Source organism: Notamacropus eugenii, chromosome 2, assembly GCF_028372415.1.
Source record: "Notamacropus eugenii isolate mMacEug1 chromosome 2, mMacEug1.pri_v2, whole genome shotgun sequence".
NCBI lineage: Eukaryota > Metazoa > Chordata > Mammalia > Diprotodontia > Macropodidae > Notamacropus > Notamacropus eugenii.
In genome coordinates this window covers 479,672,940-479,686,126 of record NC_092873.1, presented here as the reverse complement: position 1 = coordinate 479,686,126, position 13,187 = coordinate 479,672,940, and the positions used below count along the sequence as shown (strand labels likewise).

At 40.8% G+C, this 13,187-nt stretch overlaps 1 protein-coding gene across 6 annotated transcripts in view; it reads right to left on the bottom strand.

The window, feature by feature from the left end:
* Positions 1 to 4,471: 4,471 nt before the first annotated feature.
* Positions 4,472 to 13,187, bottom strand: part of ILDR2 (immunoglobulin like domain containing receptor 2) — an 89,188-nt gene continuing 80,472 nt past the window's right edge. For 5 of the 6 annotated variants that reach the window (XM_072648748.1, XM_072648747.1, XM_072648751.1 and 2 more), the window contains 3 exons: positions 11,126 to 11,342; positions 9,198 to 9,885; positions 4,472 to 7,341 (listed from right to left, as the gene is read on the bottom strand). In XM_072648748.1, the coding sequence (XP_072504849.1) occupies positions 7,306 to 7,341; positions 9,198 to 9,885; positions 11,126 to 11,342 (941 nt within the window). In that variant the 3' untranslated portion in view covers positions 4,472 to 7,305. Of the gene's footprint in view, positions 7,342 to 9,063; positions 9,886 to 11,125; positions 11,343 to 13,187 lie in introns of those variants that run through there. The other variant, XM_072648746.1, reaches the window with a different exon arrangement.

The following is a 13,187-nucleotide window of genomic DNA, read 5'->3' as shown; positions in this document are numbered from 1 at the left end:
GCTCTCAAGATTGATGAGATCATCAGACTTCATGCAACCTGTGTGAACTAGGGCCTTTGACAGCAGAAAAAAACATACCCCTGTGTTAGGGGATCATTGTCTTTCTCCCAGGCCATACATGCTCTGAGTGTCAGCTCTTAATGGATTTGGATTTTACATTGACTTCCAGAGCTTATTAAAATGTCACCAGTTCCTCAAGGTTTCAGTTTCTTGCAATTTTAATTTTTGATAAGATGTATGATATAAATTTCTCCTGACCACTTTCACTTTGGGCCTTGAAGTGTTGATGAGGCAAAGGTTTTCTTGAATGCTTGGGTGAAAAAAGTCTTTTTTTTTTTTTTTTTTGCGATGTCCTTAGCCCAAGGCCCATTCTCTGTCTGTCCCTGGTGTGACTAAGTTCTGCCCAGAATAGCATGCAGAAGATGAGAAAATTACCTGTAATTTTTGTTCTTCGATTTGACACAGTCACAACAGATCATTGGTCTGTGAACTGAAGAATATAGGTTCCTGGGGACTGATGCTAACTTGCCCTCCCCTCTTCTTCAGAAAATTCTCCAGCCAAGTATGAGACAGACAGCACTGTCGTGGCCAGATTGTCTTGAAGTTTTCAGCTGGCAGGTAACCAGAAAGTCCCCTCCCCAAATGACGAGGAAACCTCTTTGGCTTTCAACACCAATCATTTGGAAACAAAATTCTGAAGCCTGATAAGTGTACTATTTTAACTCTTACTGCAACCTAGAGGAAGTAATGTGTAGAGTGGTCCAGACTCTTTGTCTTCACTGGAGTTTAGCCAGGTCATTTAGTTTCTTTATACCTCAGTTTTCCCATTTACAAAATGACTGTAAGATTACCAATTATTCCTACCTCCTTTACATATTAGCAACTGGACGATGAATTAGATTGCTTCAAATTATTTGGAAGGTATTAGAGGCAGCATGATGTAATGTCAAGGGCACTGGACTTAAAAGCAAATCTGCATCCAAATCTTGACTGCCATACTTACTGCCATACTAATAAATAATGACCTTGGACAATTCAGCTCTGTAAGCCTCAATTTCTCATCTGTAAAATGGGGGTAATAATATTTGAATTACCTCCCTCAAGTTTTTTCAGAGGAAAGTGCTTTTTATAGAAAAGCACAATATAAATGTGAGTTATTATTATTAGATAAGAGGAGGACAGCAGTGGTAAAATCTATTTTAAACTCTGCCTAATGTTGTCTTATCTACTTTGAGCAAGTTGCCCTGCCTTGGGCACAACCTTTTCTGCATGTGTGACTAAATAATCTAATGATAGAATTTATACAGCACTTTAAGGTTTATAGAGCACTAATAAATATATAATTTTATCCTCACAAGAACCCTGGGAAGGAAGTGCTATTATTATTCCCATTTTACAGAGAAGGAAACTGGGGCAAACAAGTGAAGTAACTTCTCAAGGTCACACAGCTAGTCCATGTCTGAGAGTCATCTTTAATTTGAACTTATTTTCCCTACTCCTAGCACTCTATCCATTCTACCATCTAGCTGGCTATAATCCAGTACTGAGTATAATTAATTCAGCACAACTTAACTACGAGCCAGGGAGAAATTTTCATCCACTCTATGCAGATCCCCCTACCAGGTTCAGTTCTAGTCTCAGAAAGCAAAACATTACCCCCAAGGAGTCAAGAATAAGTTGTGCATTCTCCCACTAGGATGTAAGCTATTTGAGGGTAGGGATTGATTTGCTTAATTACATCTATATCCCCAGCACGTAGTACAGTACCTGTCACATATCTGTCTATCTATCCATCCATCTATCTATGTATGTATGTATCCATCCATCCTTCCATCCATCCATCCATGTATATGTGTATCTATCTATCTCACTTCCTCTGTTAGTGAAGTGTAGCATCTGGCCTGTGGGTTAGCTAGAACATCAGAGCAGTAGCCTTAGAGGACAATTTCAGAGAGGTAGAATTCAGATTTCTACCCTGAGCTGGAAGAATATAACTGACTGGTACTACTAAGTCCTTGGAAAATGCCACTGCCTCCCTAATAAGCCTCTAACATTTTGGTCCTGGGATGTGTGGGCACCTCTTGAGGCACAGACCTGGTCCTCCTATCCCCCTTTCACTGACTCAGCCATGATTCACTCGAGGACGCAGAATCTTATGAATCATACCTGTGTAGCTAAGCCTATGTCTCTCCCCCAGACTCTGAGAAGCTAAGCCCTCCTTAGGCTATGTAAAGATCAAGATAAGCCTTTTAGGTGAGAGAGTCAATGGCTATTTGGTGACCAACACTTCTCACAACTCCCTTCTGACCCAGTCTTACAATGGAAAGATTGAACCCTGGAAAATCTAAACCTGGCTTACTAAAAACCTTGGAACAGCCAGCAGTATGACAGCATATACAGAGCCTCAGGGGCCACCCACAAGCAATCTAATGTAATTTCAGGCATCCTGGGAAGTGTCTGCTCAACCTTCCCCATTTAAATTTGAAACTCCTTTAACAGAGGAAAAAGTTAGAAAAAAGACATAAAAATTTTAAAAAAATATTGGCAGGTGACCATTGATTTAAAAATCTTGTGGTATAACTTCTTACCATTTTTAAAGCCCATTTTCTCATTTGATCCTCACAAAAACTCATGAAGCAGGGCAAGTGTTGTCATCTATGTTTTATGGATGATGAAACTAGCCAACCTCAGAAAAGTTAGCAGATTACCCAAGGTGAAAATCTAATTAGTGGTTCTGTATCCACCTTCTTTACCTGATTCAAACTCTCAAATTCACACTGGTGCATCAATGACTGACATCAGATCCTTTCACGTGGGTTTTGACAGGTATAGAAAGAGATGTTTTGGGGGTAAGAAAATTGTAGAGGAGAAGGAGAAAGGGATGATGACATTAAGCAGAGAAAAGAAGTTGGAAATTTCACAATTTTCTCCTGGGTCAGTTCTGGAGCTCTTTCCCTGTGAAAGACTTTCAGGTGATAAGACTCTCAATCTACTTTCTACTGGCTTACATGTCAGGTTATGGGCCAAATAGATATAGATCAAATATATTCTGTTAGGGAACATATGGGATGACTCTCTGTAGTTCATAAAGTTCCTAAATCAAAGAGATAAAAGGTCTAAAGAAATGTTATAGGATTCTCAGCCAATATACTAAGAAAAGGAATGGTAACACATCTTGTTCCTGCTGTGTGGGTGTATTTCATTTTGTACGATAGCTGCATTCGTAGAACCTTAGAAGGTTAGAGATGGAAAAAATTTTAATGATCCCATAATTTAACCTCATCACTTTATGCATGAGGAAATTCAAGCCCAGAGATGTTCAGTGACTTTCATAAGGTCACAGAGTTAGTGGCAAAGACTAGTTGCCTGCCTTCTCCCAAGTTAATGGTTGTTTCACTACATTGTGAAAAAGTTACATGCAAAATAAATCCTATTTGATATGTCATTTATCAGAGTGGCATTATATTAAACAAGACTGCAATTTATTCTTCTGTAAGATGAAAGTTCTTCCAGGATATAATCATCCCCTTTTTACCTATTTTCTAAATTCAGATTTTATTCAACAGGTGCTATTGTTTTGTTTTTAAGGAGGACATATCTGGGCAAAGGAAGCATACACCTAAGATGATTTAAAAACTCTTTTAGCTTAAAAACATTTAAGGTTCTTTGACACCTTATAAACTTACTTGGAAACTGATCTTATGCTATTTCATATATTATCATCTTACAATTATTTCATATACGTGTGCCTTGTTAATCTCGTTGGACTGTTAGACGCTTGTGAGCAGAGGCAGACATATTGCTTCTTTATAGAGCATTGCTATACAGCCAGAAGGCACTCAATGAATATCCAATTGATTGACCAGGCCACAATGAAGCAAATACCCTAGGTGTTTTTGAGGTCATTAGGAAGGGGGAAAATGTCTCCATAAATGGAGGTGGAATTTGATAATTAACAATTAATTTATTTGAGCTGTTTATCTTGAAATCATCTTTTTAAGTGGAATGATTCCTGGACAGGGACATATATTCAGTTTCTAATAACTTGGTTGGCTTTCCTTTGAGTTAGGGGAGGCCAGGGTTGCACTAGGGCACTGGGTGCTTGAAAATGAAGGCATGGAAGGTAGTAGGAAGGGTCAGAGGAGTCCAGTGTATTTAACGTTGACTGGCCAACCTTGGTTTTAGCCTCATTATTCAGCGAAACTCTCCTACAAATCTGGAGCACAAGTGTATTCAAGGAAAAACATTTTTCTATCATGGTCGCAGTGGAAAGGTTAGATGGCTATTGTGCCCCTATAAGATGGCAGTCTTTCTTCCCCAGGTTATTTCATAAACCTGAGGTTATCTTGTCATTAGAAAGGATTTTTTCTTCTTAGAGTGATGATTGTTTCATTCTTTGTATTTTTATCTCTGGGGATGACAAGCCTGACCCATGTATAGTGTAGGTGTTCAAAAATGCTTGTTTGGGATATCAGTTTCTCTTTTTATTGTTTATATATAGTTTACAGTCTTTTGAAACAGAGGTTTCCAATTATAATGGTTCTCTCTTCCTTGTTCCTTGCTGCCTTTATAAGAGTTATACATATCATCCTCTAGTAAAAACAATCATTTTTTTTTTGGTCTCTGTAGCTGGTGCTATGTTTCTCTTTGATTTGAATGAAGCCTGACAGTGCTCAGTTTAAAGAGCTAATAAATAGCCCTTGTAATTCCCAAACTTCATCTGTATCAGGGCTCAAGCTAGCTAGCTAGAACATGAAGCTGTGGTTGGCTAGGAATAAACTACAGAGAAGACGACACACAAATAGTTCTTCATCTTTTTCATCTACATGGAGTCAAAGGTCAATGATGAGAACGAGTCAGACTGTGAGGAAGAGGAGTAGGCAAGCACCAGCATTATGATTTGATCATGTTATTGAAGAAGTCCACCCATCTCTGAGGAATGGCAGTAATCGGAGTTGTTGCAAGCACCCCGCCCTGTTCCACTGTGAGGGTCTGGGCTACTTCTGGTCCTTTGGAAAGCCAACCCTGCTAATGGACATGGTCCAAATCTGGGTGAAATAAATCCTCATTTCACCGATAAGATGTGGCATGCAGGATGTATGTTCCCTACTCTCCAAAATGGACCTGGTTGTGTTTCAATGCCTACAACACCCAATTTCAAGAACATTGTTATGAAATACATTGGAGACCAATGGAACATTATCCTCAGTCTTTCCTGTATATGCCCTTAGGGCAGGTGCCCAAGGAGATTCTGAAGAAGGGACCCAGCAGTAGCAGGACCCATAGCTCCTGAGGTTAGAAAGCAGAGGGATTTCAAGGTCAAATATGACTGTCCCTTTCAAGAGATTCCAACCCAAACGTGGGCCAACCTACCAATGTGGCAGGGTTGATGGGTGATCCAAACAATCATTCAAATACTTTGTCTAACTGCCTGGTGGTTAGCCCAATGCTAAAAAGAGGCATGAGATGTATGATCATAGGGCTAGGCAACCAGACAAAATATTCTCCTGTATGGAAAAGGAAGTTTTAGGAGTTAGCTGCCTTCCCATGCCTCAAATGAGAATCTCTCTCAAAAATCACATGGCTCAGGTTATATAGAGGCCAGCCCATCCTACATGACCAAAGGATGGAGGAGTGAACATGAAGTTGGCTGGTAGAACCTCAAGCTGCTATGTTAGGATCAGTTTCCATAGTAAGAAACCAATGGCCTTTACCATTGCCACTCCACTGTAAACTCCACAGGTAGGATCCTGGTCAGAGAAATAAAAAAGGAACTCTTGTATCAGAAGATACACAAGGTTGAGACTTGTGAAAACTTGATCATTCAGGAATAGGAGGAGGGGATCCTCTCTTGCTAAGAAAGCAGTATTCATTCATTTATTCAATATTTACTGAGTGCCTACTAATCACAGAGCACTAAGAAGTTTCTTATTCAGAATATTAGCTTACTTAGCCTGCAAGGGACTATTCTTCACCATCCCATACTGACTTAGAGTTAGCTGAAATGGGATGGCAAAAGAATTCATGGCCAAGAAGGTACAAAAATTATCAATGATTCTGTTATTTTTTGGGGGAAATGGTAAGCATGTTGAACTGTCACCTGTTTTCCCCTGGTTTTTATATTCTCTCTCTTTCTCCTTTCCTCCTCCTCTTTCATTTATGTATTTCAAAAAGTTATCTCAGGGTTCCCAAGAACACCAAAATCCTCTCACTGCTAGAGGCACGGTTCTCTTAGGTTATGCCACCCAGCTAAGGGAAGTGGGGGTGAAAGCCCTTTATTAATCCAAGTCAGGCAGACTTGTATGTTCAAGTGAGCAGCATAAAGGAAAAAAACAGTTTGTATTGTTAAATGTCACGTGTCCCAAAGGAAAAGTTCCCGGACCTGTAATTTCACTGGCATGGGGGTGAAGAAACTCCCCCTACCAATGCAGGCCATCCTTATCTCTGTAATATATAGGCTTAGAGAGCTGCCTGGAAAACTGAGAAGCTAAGGGACTTGCCCAGAGTTTACAAAGTCAGTATGCACAGGAGGCAGGGCTTGAACCCAGGTCTTGCGAAGTCAGCTCTCTGACCACTATGCGATACTGCCTGCCCCATGTCTCATAAACTTGTCTAGCTTTTCAGGAAGGTATGTTGCCCTCATATGTTTTGCTTGAGTCACTAAAGAATTTATCCCTCAGAACAGCAAACCAAAGTCCCATTGCCCAGCATGGCCCCATTTCTAAGACTTGCAGCAAATACATCAAATAGTCTCCAAAGGCCTTCAAATTTTGTCATCACATTAGATGGATGGTACAAGGATGGTCACGAGAGCAGGGGTATTTTTTTTTCCTTTAGGGCCATGTTCAAATGCTAGCAGAAGACCTCCCCTTAGAGTTAGGAAAGAATCACCATTTTTGTCCTTGTCCAAATGAGTCAAAAGGAATTCTAAGGAGGGTGGCAGAGACGTGGAAAATGTACCATAGACAGAGGCAATATCAGGTGATAAAGAGGTCAAGAGCTAACTGTTTCATAGTAGAAAATGGTGTTCTGGTTTTGGTTCTGGTTCTGCAAAGCAGAGCAATAAGGTTGATGAAACACTTAAGGTGAAAAATATTGGAACAATTCCATTTCTAGCTGTTTTTCTGATCAGTTTCTTGAAGAGCTAATTCAAAGGACACTGGTTTGGGAGGAGTCTCCTCAAGACAAAGTTGGTAACTGGCAAGTCTTCCATATGTGATGGGCTGCTGGGTCTTGGGTCAGATTCTTGTTCCTATAGTCACTCCTGGTTCCTAGTCATCCAAAGAGATGCCTTGAAAACAAGTATCAGACCACAAGGGACATCCTGGTTGGAAAGTCATTCTGGGAAGAGAAGGAAGAGAGGGCAAAGTTAGACTACAGATGGGTTAAAAAAATTAATGAACCCTTAAATAAAACCTACAAAACAGGTTATCTCAGCAAGGCCTGTTCTTCAAACAAGACACTCCATCTCTGGACTTGAGGTATTTTCTTTGGCTGTCTCCCATGCCTGGAATGGTCTCTCTGCTCCTCTCCAACTCCTGGTTTCCCTGAGTTCCTTCAAGTCTCAGCTAAAATCCCACCTTCTACAAGATGCCTTTCTAATTCCCCTTATTTTTAGTCTCTTCCCTCTCTTGATTTTTTCTAGTTTATCCTACATATAGCTTGTTTGTATATAGTTGTCACCCTCATTAAAGTGTGAGCATCTTGAAAACAGAGAGGTTTTTTTTAGTATTCCCAGCTCTTAGCACATAGTAGGTGCTTGACACATAGTATGGGGTTTAATAAATGTTTAAGGCAACTAAGTGGAGCACTGGATAGAGTGCTGGATGTAAAGTCAGGAGAACTTATCTCCATGAGTTCAACTCTAATCTCAGACATTTACTAGATGTATGACCCTTGAGCAAGTCACTTAACTCTGTTTGCCTTAGTTTCTTCACCTGTAAAATGAACTAGAGAAGAAAATGGCAAACCATTTCAACATTTTTTCCAAGAAAAGCCCAAATAAGATCATGAAGAGTTGAATATGACTGAAATGACTAAACAACAACACAATACATGTTTACTGATGGATTGACCCAAGGACTAGGGTTTTGTTTTTGTTTTTCCTACATACTAAAAAGCACTCAGAACACAGCTAACAATGCAATTCTTCTTAAAAAGATTGTTAATCATATCCTAGTCCAGTTAGCTCAGTTGCTGGATCCAGGACTGTTCTTCTTAAAGAAGCCTCTTAGTTTCCTAAAGAGAAGAGTTTTGTTCCTTAGCTATAAACTAACCTATGTAGCTTCCACCTCTTTTCTGCCCCATCTTGCCACTGGTTATAAGAAGTACCAACTGAGAAAGTGAGTGTGGAAACTACTACTGAAAAATTAATCCAAAGCACCTACAATAATACACTACTGATAGTTGAACAGGAACTTTAGAGCAGAATTTTTAAATTTGAGATCCAAAAACTTGAAAAAATTAGTGGGCAATATTTTAATATAATCCATTTCCTTGTATATTTTATTTTGTGCCTTTAAAGACAATATTCTTAGAAGTCCATAGATTTCACTAAACTCTCAAAAGGTTCCATGATACAACAAAGATTAAGAACTCTGCTCTAGATGAAAACACAACAACTACATTTTTTATTTTGTTGTTGGTGGTGATAATGGTAGCAGCTTTTCCCTTCATCTGCTTGTGGCTTACACTAATCGAGTTGCAAAGGTTGCAAAGAAGCAATGGCTTCTAAAGTCCAGGGATCATTTTCACTATCAGGTCTTAGACTGCCACATCCTATGATATTCATTAGCATTTTCTAGGGTATTTGATGAAATAGTAATAGTGTATTATTCTTCCTAATTGATGATTTCAAAATTTGGTTTTGAATTAACTTATACCCTCTGTAATAACCACCCAGACTTGCTTCTCATCACTCTCTGCTTTCCTTTAACTTTTCTACCCATCACCAAGAATCCTAATTATATTTTATCCTATTCTTGCACAGTAATCCTTAAAAAAAATATGATATCCCACCACTAATTCCACCAACTCAGATGACTTGTACCCTTTAATCCAGGAACCCACCCCCTAAAAAGCTCTTTCCATTTCACTATGAGCTTTGTGCCAGGCCCCTGCCCTTCAGACATAATGTCTCCTGCCTCATGGTTCCCTTTTCATCCCACTTGGATCAGGACCACCAGACACGGCCTCACAGTTTTCTTGGGTAGATCCTTTTTCCTCTTCTTTTCTGAGTTGCTATGGTACAAGGACTCCCGGCCCCTGTAGGAGGGACCCCGGGTCAGCTCCAGTTCACTGTAGGGTGGTAAGGTATCCTCCAGCTCATCCTCTTCATCTGGCTGTGATGATGGTTGCTGTCCACTCCCGGCTTTGTATGTTGTTGGTGGGGACCAGGCATAATAGCTCCCACTCCGTTGGAGTGGCTGGGAACTCAGCTTTGATGGGGTCTCAAGGCTCCCACCACCACTGCTGCCCTCACCCCGGGATTTCCTCTCTAGTACACTGCTCAAATAGGTATGGTCATACTTCTGTCCAACACCTGGGGTCCGGCTCACCAGCCGAGGCAAGTGTTTATCTTCATTAGCCCGTCTTCGGGGTGGGCTATAGGACCAGCCCCGGTCTGAGTCTGTCAGAGGCTCTCGGCTCCGGCTCCTTTTGCTATAATACTCCTCTAGGGAACTATCATTATAAAGCCCACCATGTGCCCGTGACTCTGATCTCTCAAAGCGGCTCCCCCCACGAGGCTCTTGGCTGTTGCCCTCGCCTCGGTGGGATCGCTGATTGTAGGAATCTGCAAAGGCTGCCAACTCATCCATGGAGACAGCTGGCATCCCCATGGCAAAATTCTTCCGTGATAACATCTCTGACTTTGACCGCTGCTGGCTGCAAGCAAAAAAGTCATCAGTCAAATTTAACCAATCAAGAAACATTTACTGAGCACCTACTATGTATGAGATATTATAGCTGGCCTGCATGATGAGCATGGCTTGATACCTACCAGTTTTTCCCTTCCAATCCCATAATCTACACTCTTGGCTGGGATATATGATAAGGAGTAACACCTCACATCAATAGTGATAACACAATACTAGATTAGATTCATAGAGAGTTTTGAGGTTCTCATTCAATCATATACCCAATTACCACTCCAGCAGCCTCTGTGCAATATTTCTTCCCTTTCTTCCCCAGGGTATGGAGAAAAGGGGGGCTTATAAAACAGCGGGTGGAACAGTTTCTTTGCAAAGTCTAATTAGCAGAGGATGGAAATACGTACTGCTCTTCTTGCACAGTAAGAAGGCAGGTGTGGAGAAAGTGTTAATATGTAGTATGGTTGGGGTGCTTTTAGGGGTTATGTGATAAAATAAATGAGACTGATGAGAAAACATGTGCCTGAAGTTTCATAAGGACTTGGCATAGTTCAAAGAAAAAAAAGGGAACTGATGAATGTTTTGATTATAGTCTAACAAAATAATTCATACATATGGCATTTAACAAAATGATCCCTTACTTAAAGGTATCTATGGAATAGAGAAGCCCAAGCACTATTTTTTATATTCATCAAAAAAGTATAGAATGCCAAGAATTCAACAAGTATTTATTCAATTCTGACTGCATACATGACACTAAGCTAAGTGCTGAGTCTGGAAAGAAGAAACTAAAACAAAGGATTTGTTCTCAAAGAGGTTACAGTTGAGGGGGAGATAAGGCATGCACATAAATAACTATACTAAAAGAAAATAATGAGGGGAATTGGGGTGATCAGAGTAGCTTGAGAAATTCAAAGATGGACGAATCTCTATGATCTCTATGAGATTTAGAAATGTCATAGATTTCAAGATAGAAATCCACCCACATTTCCAGACAGTATGTAGGAGAGTTGAGACTTGAACTCTGTTCTCCTGACTTTCCATTATGCCAATGGAAATTGAATGGTTTATTAAAAGACATTGATGCATAAAAGATAACAGGAGGAGAGAGTAAAGCTCAGCCATACTCAAGTAGCCTGGGGAAACCATGAGTGGCAGCTATCAGATCCACTTTTCCTTACATTTTGCACCAGGCCTATTCATCCCTCCCCTTTGCCTAAACTCCACTTTCCTTTTGAACAAAATATTTTTGATACCTGTGCCTGAAGCTGTCTCGATCTTCTTTGTTATAATTGGAGGATGAGGGCCCATGTCCTGACCCACCACTGTTTCCCATTACGCCTGTCCAATAGTCTGTATCACTCTCCATGTTCCCCAAAGAAGGGAGAGGTTTCCTCCGCATCTGGCGGTAAGACTGACAGAAATTTCCATTCTCTTCATGCAAGGAGCTGAGTTCAGAAATGGTGTTGTTATCTGAAGGAAAAAAAATCACCAAAGCATCATTCCACTCTCAAAGGCAAAGGCATTGGGCAAACAACTAGCTGAGGGGTCCCATCCAAAGTTACTTCTGGTTATGACGCAGTAGCAGGAGTTTGGGGGCCACTTAAGACTCACAGAAAATGATGCTTGCTCTCTGTGCCTTTCTCTTAGGTAGGAGAATACTTGGTATTTTTCAACACTGATGAATAAGACTAATGATACAAATGGTGCTGAGTAAGAGGCAGGCACATAGAGAGAAATGTTATGCTACATACAGACACTAAGGGCCCTGACATCTCTCTTGTTTCTTATCCAGTCTCAGTAACCGTAGGTCAGAAGTACTGCGTCTCATGAGACACCTCTCTGAGAGGCAGTGTGACATGATGGATAGAGAGCTGGCTTCCCAGCCACCTGGACCAGGTGGATCCCAGTCTTCTTTCTGTCATAAACTGATTGTGTGACCCTGGGTAAGTGACATCTTCTTGTACTCTAAATAACTCCCTAAGACTGTATATAGCAGAGAAGGTGCTAGCCTGCATTGGTAGAATGGTCTCTCCTTACTTGAGAGACCTTTAACAATAAAATGACAGCTTTCCCTGTATAGAGCTAATAACACCTCTCCCTATAGGATGTGAAAGAGCAAAGCTGCCTTATAAATCTGGCATCCAGAGAACCACATCATCCTAAACATTCAAGCACTGGAGGATTCGAGGGGCTGAGGAAGGCTCTTTCCCTCAGTTCCAAAGCAGACCTGCACCTGGAGACTAGAGTGAACTATCTTATTTTGCTTAAACCTGAACTGCACTGAACCAAACCTGAGCATTCACTTTAAAACATTTCATTCTAATAAGCCATCTGCTAGATCTGCAAAAACTGGAACAAATCCTAAACATTTCCAATTTCTGATAATCAGGATGGACGCTGGGGGCCTTTGGCTTCTCTCTTTCCCCCTTTTTTGCCTGCCTCTCACCCAGCATCCTTTGGGTTCTGCTAATCTTGTTCATCAGTGTTAAATGTGGAAAAAGAAAACATTTTTTTAAAAGGATGATGCTGTACAAGGAAGGTAGGGCTTGACACCTCAGAAGGTGACACTAAATTGTAAAATATCTAGTTTTTTGTTGTTAGTGTGCTGTTCATCCTTGGTTCTCACAGGGAGCTGATGGCATCATGAGCATGATGTCTTGACTAGCATGTGAGTTGGGTCTGAGTGAAGCAGGGCTGTGCAAAGCAGTCAGTCTCACTCTCTCCTCCGGGGTCGTGGCAAGTTCTTTATTTACTTAAAGGAACCATCATTTCCTTGGTGTAGTTATGCTACCCAGGAACATCGTAACCCATCTACATTTTAATAAGAGTTGCTATAGTAAAAATTATAATGATGATCTGCTAGTAATTAGTCCTGTGGTAATAAAACTCTTCAGCTTCATCCAGAGCCACAGTACATCTTTGAGCCTGTGTCCCTAGAACTTCCCATAGTGCCTAGCACAAAGGCATTTAATAAGTAACTTAATAAATGTGTGTTGACTGACTATAAGCATTTTGTCAGTATCTGAAATTCCTTCTTCTTCAGCAGTACCTGTGTCCCATTACCAATCCCCTTCCCCAGCCCTTCTCCTTCACCCAGGTCTTTCCGTGTGCCCTAATGCAGACCCATCATCACAGCACATACACTGAGCCCATCAGATGCAGTGACATCTGCATTTCTGACATTACAATCTGGAGACGGTCTTTTTATAGTAGGTGCGGTGGGAGGATACAGCAGTGAATACTCCTCAGACAGGATAGTTTTAGAATGGAGAACTATGTGCAATGTGTTGGCTCCTCCTAATCTGAACAGAACCC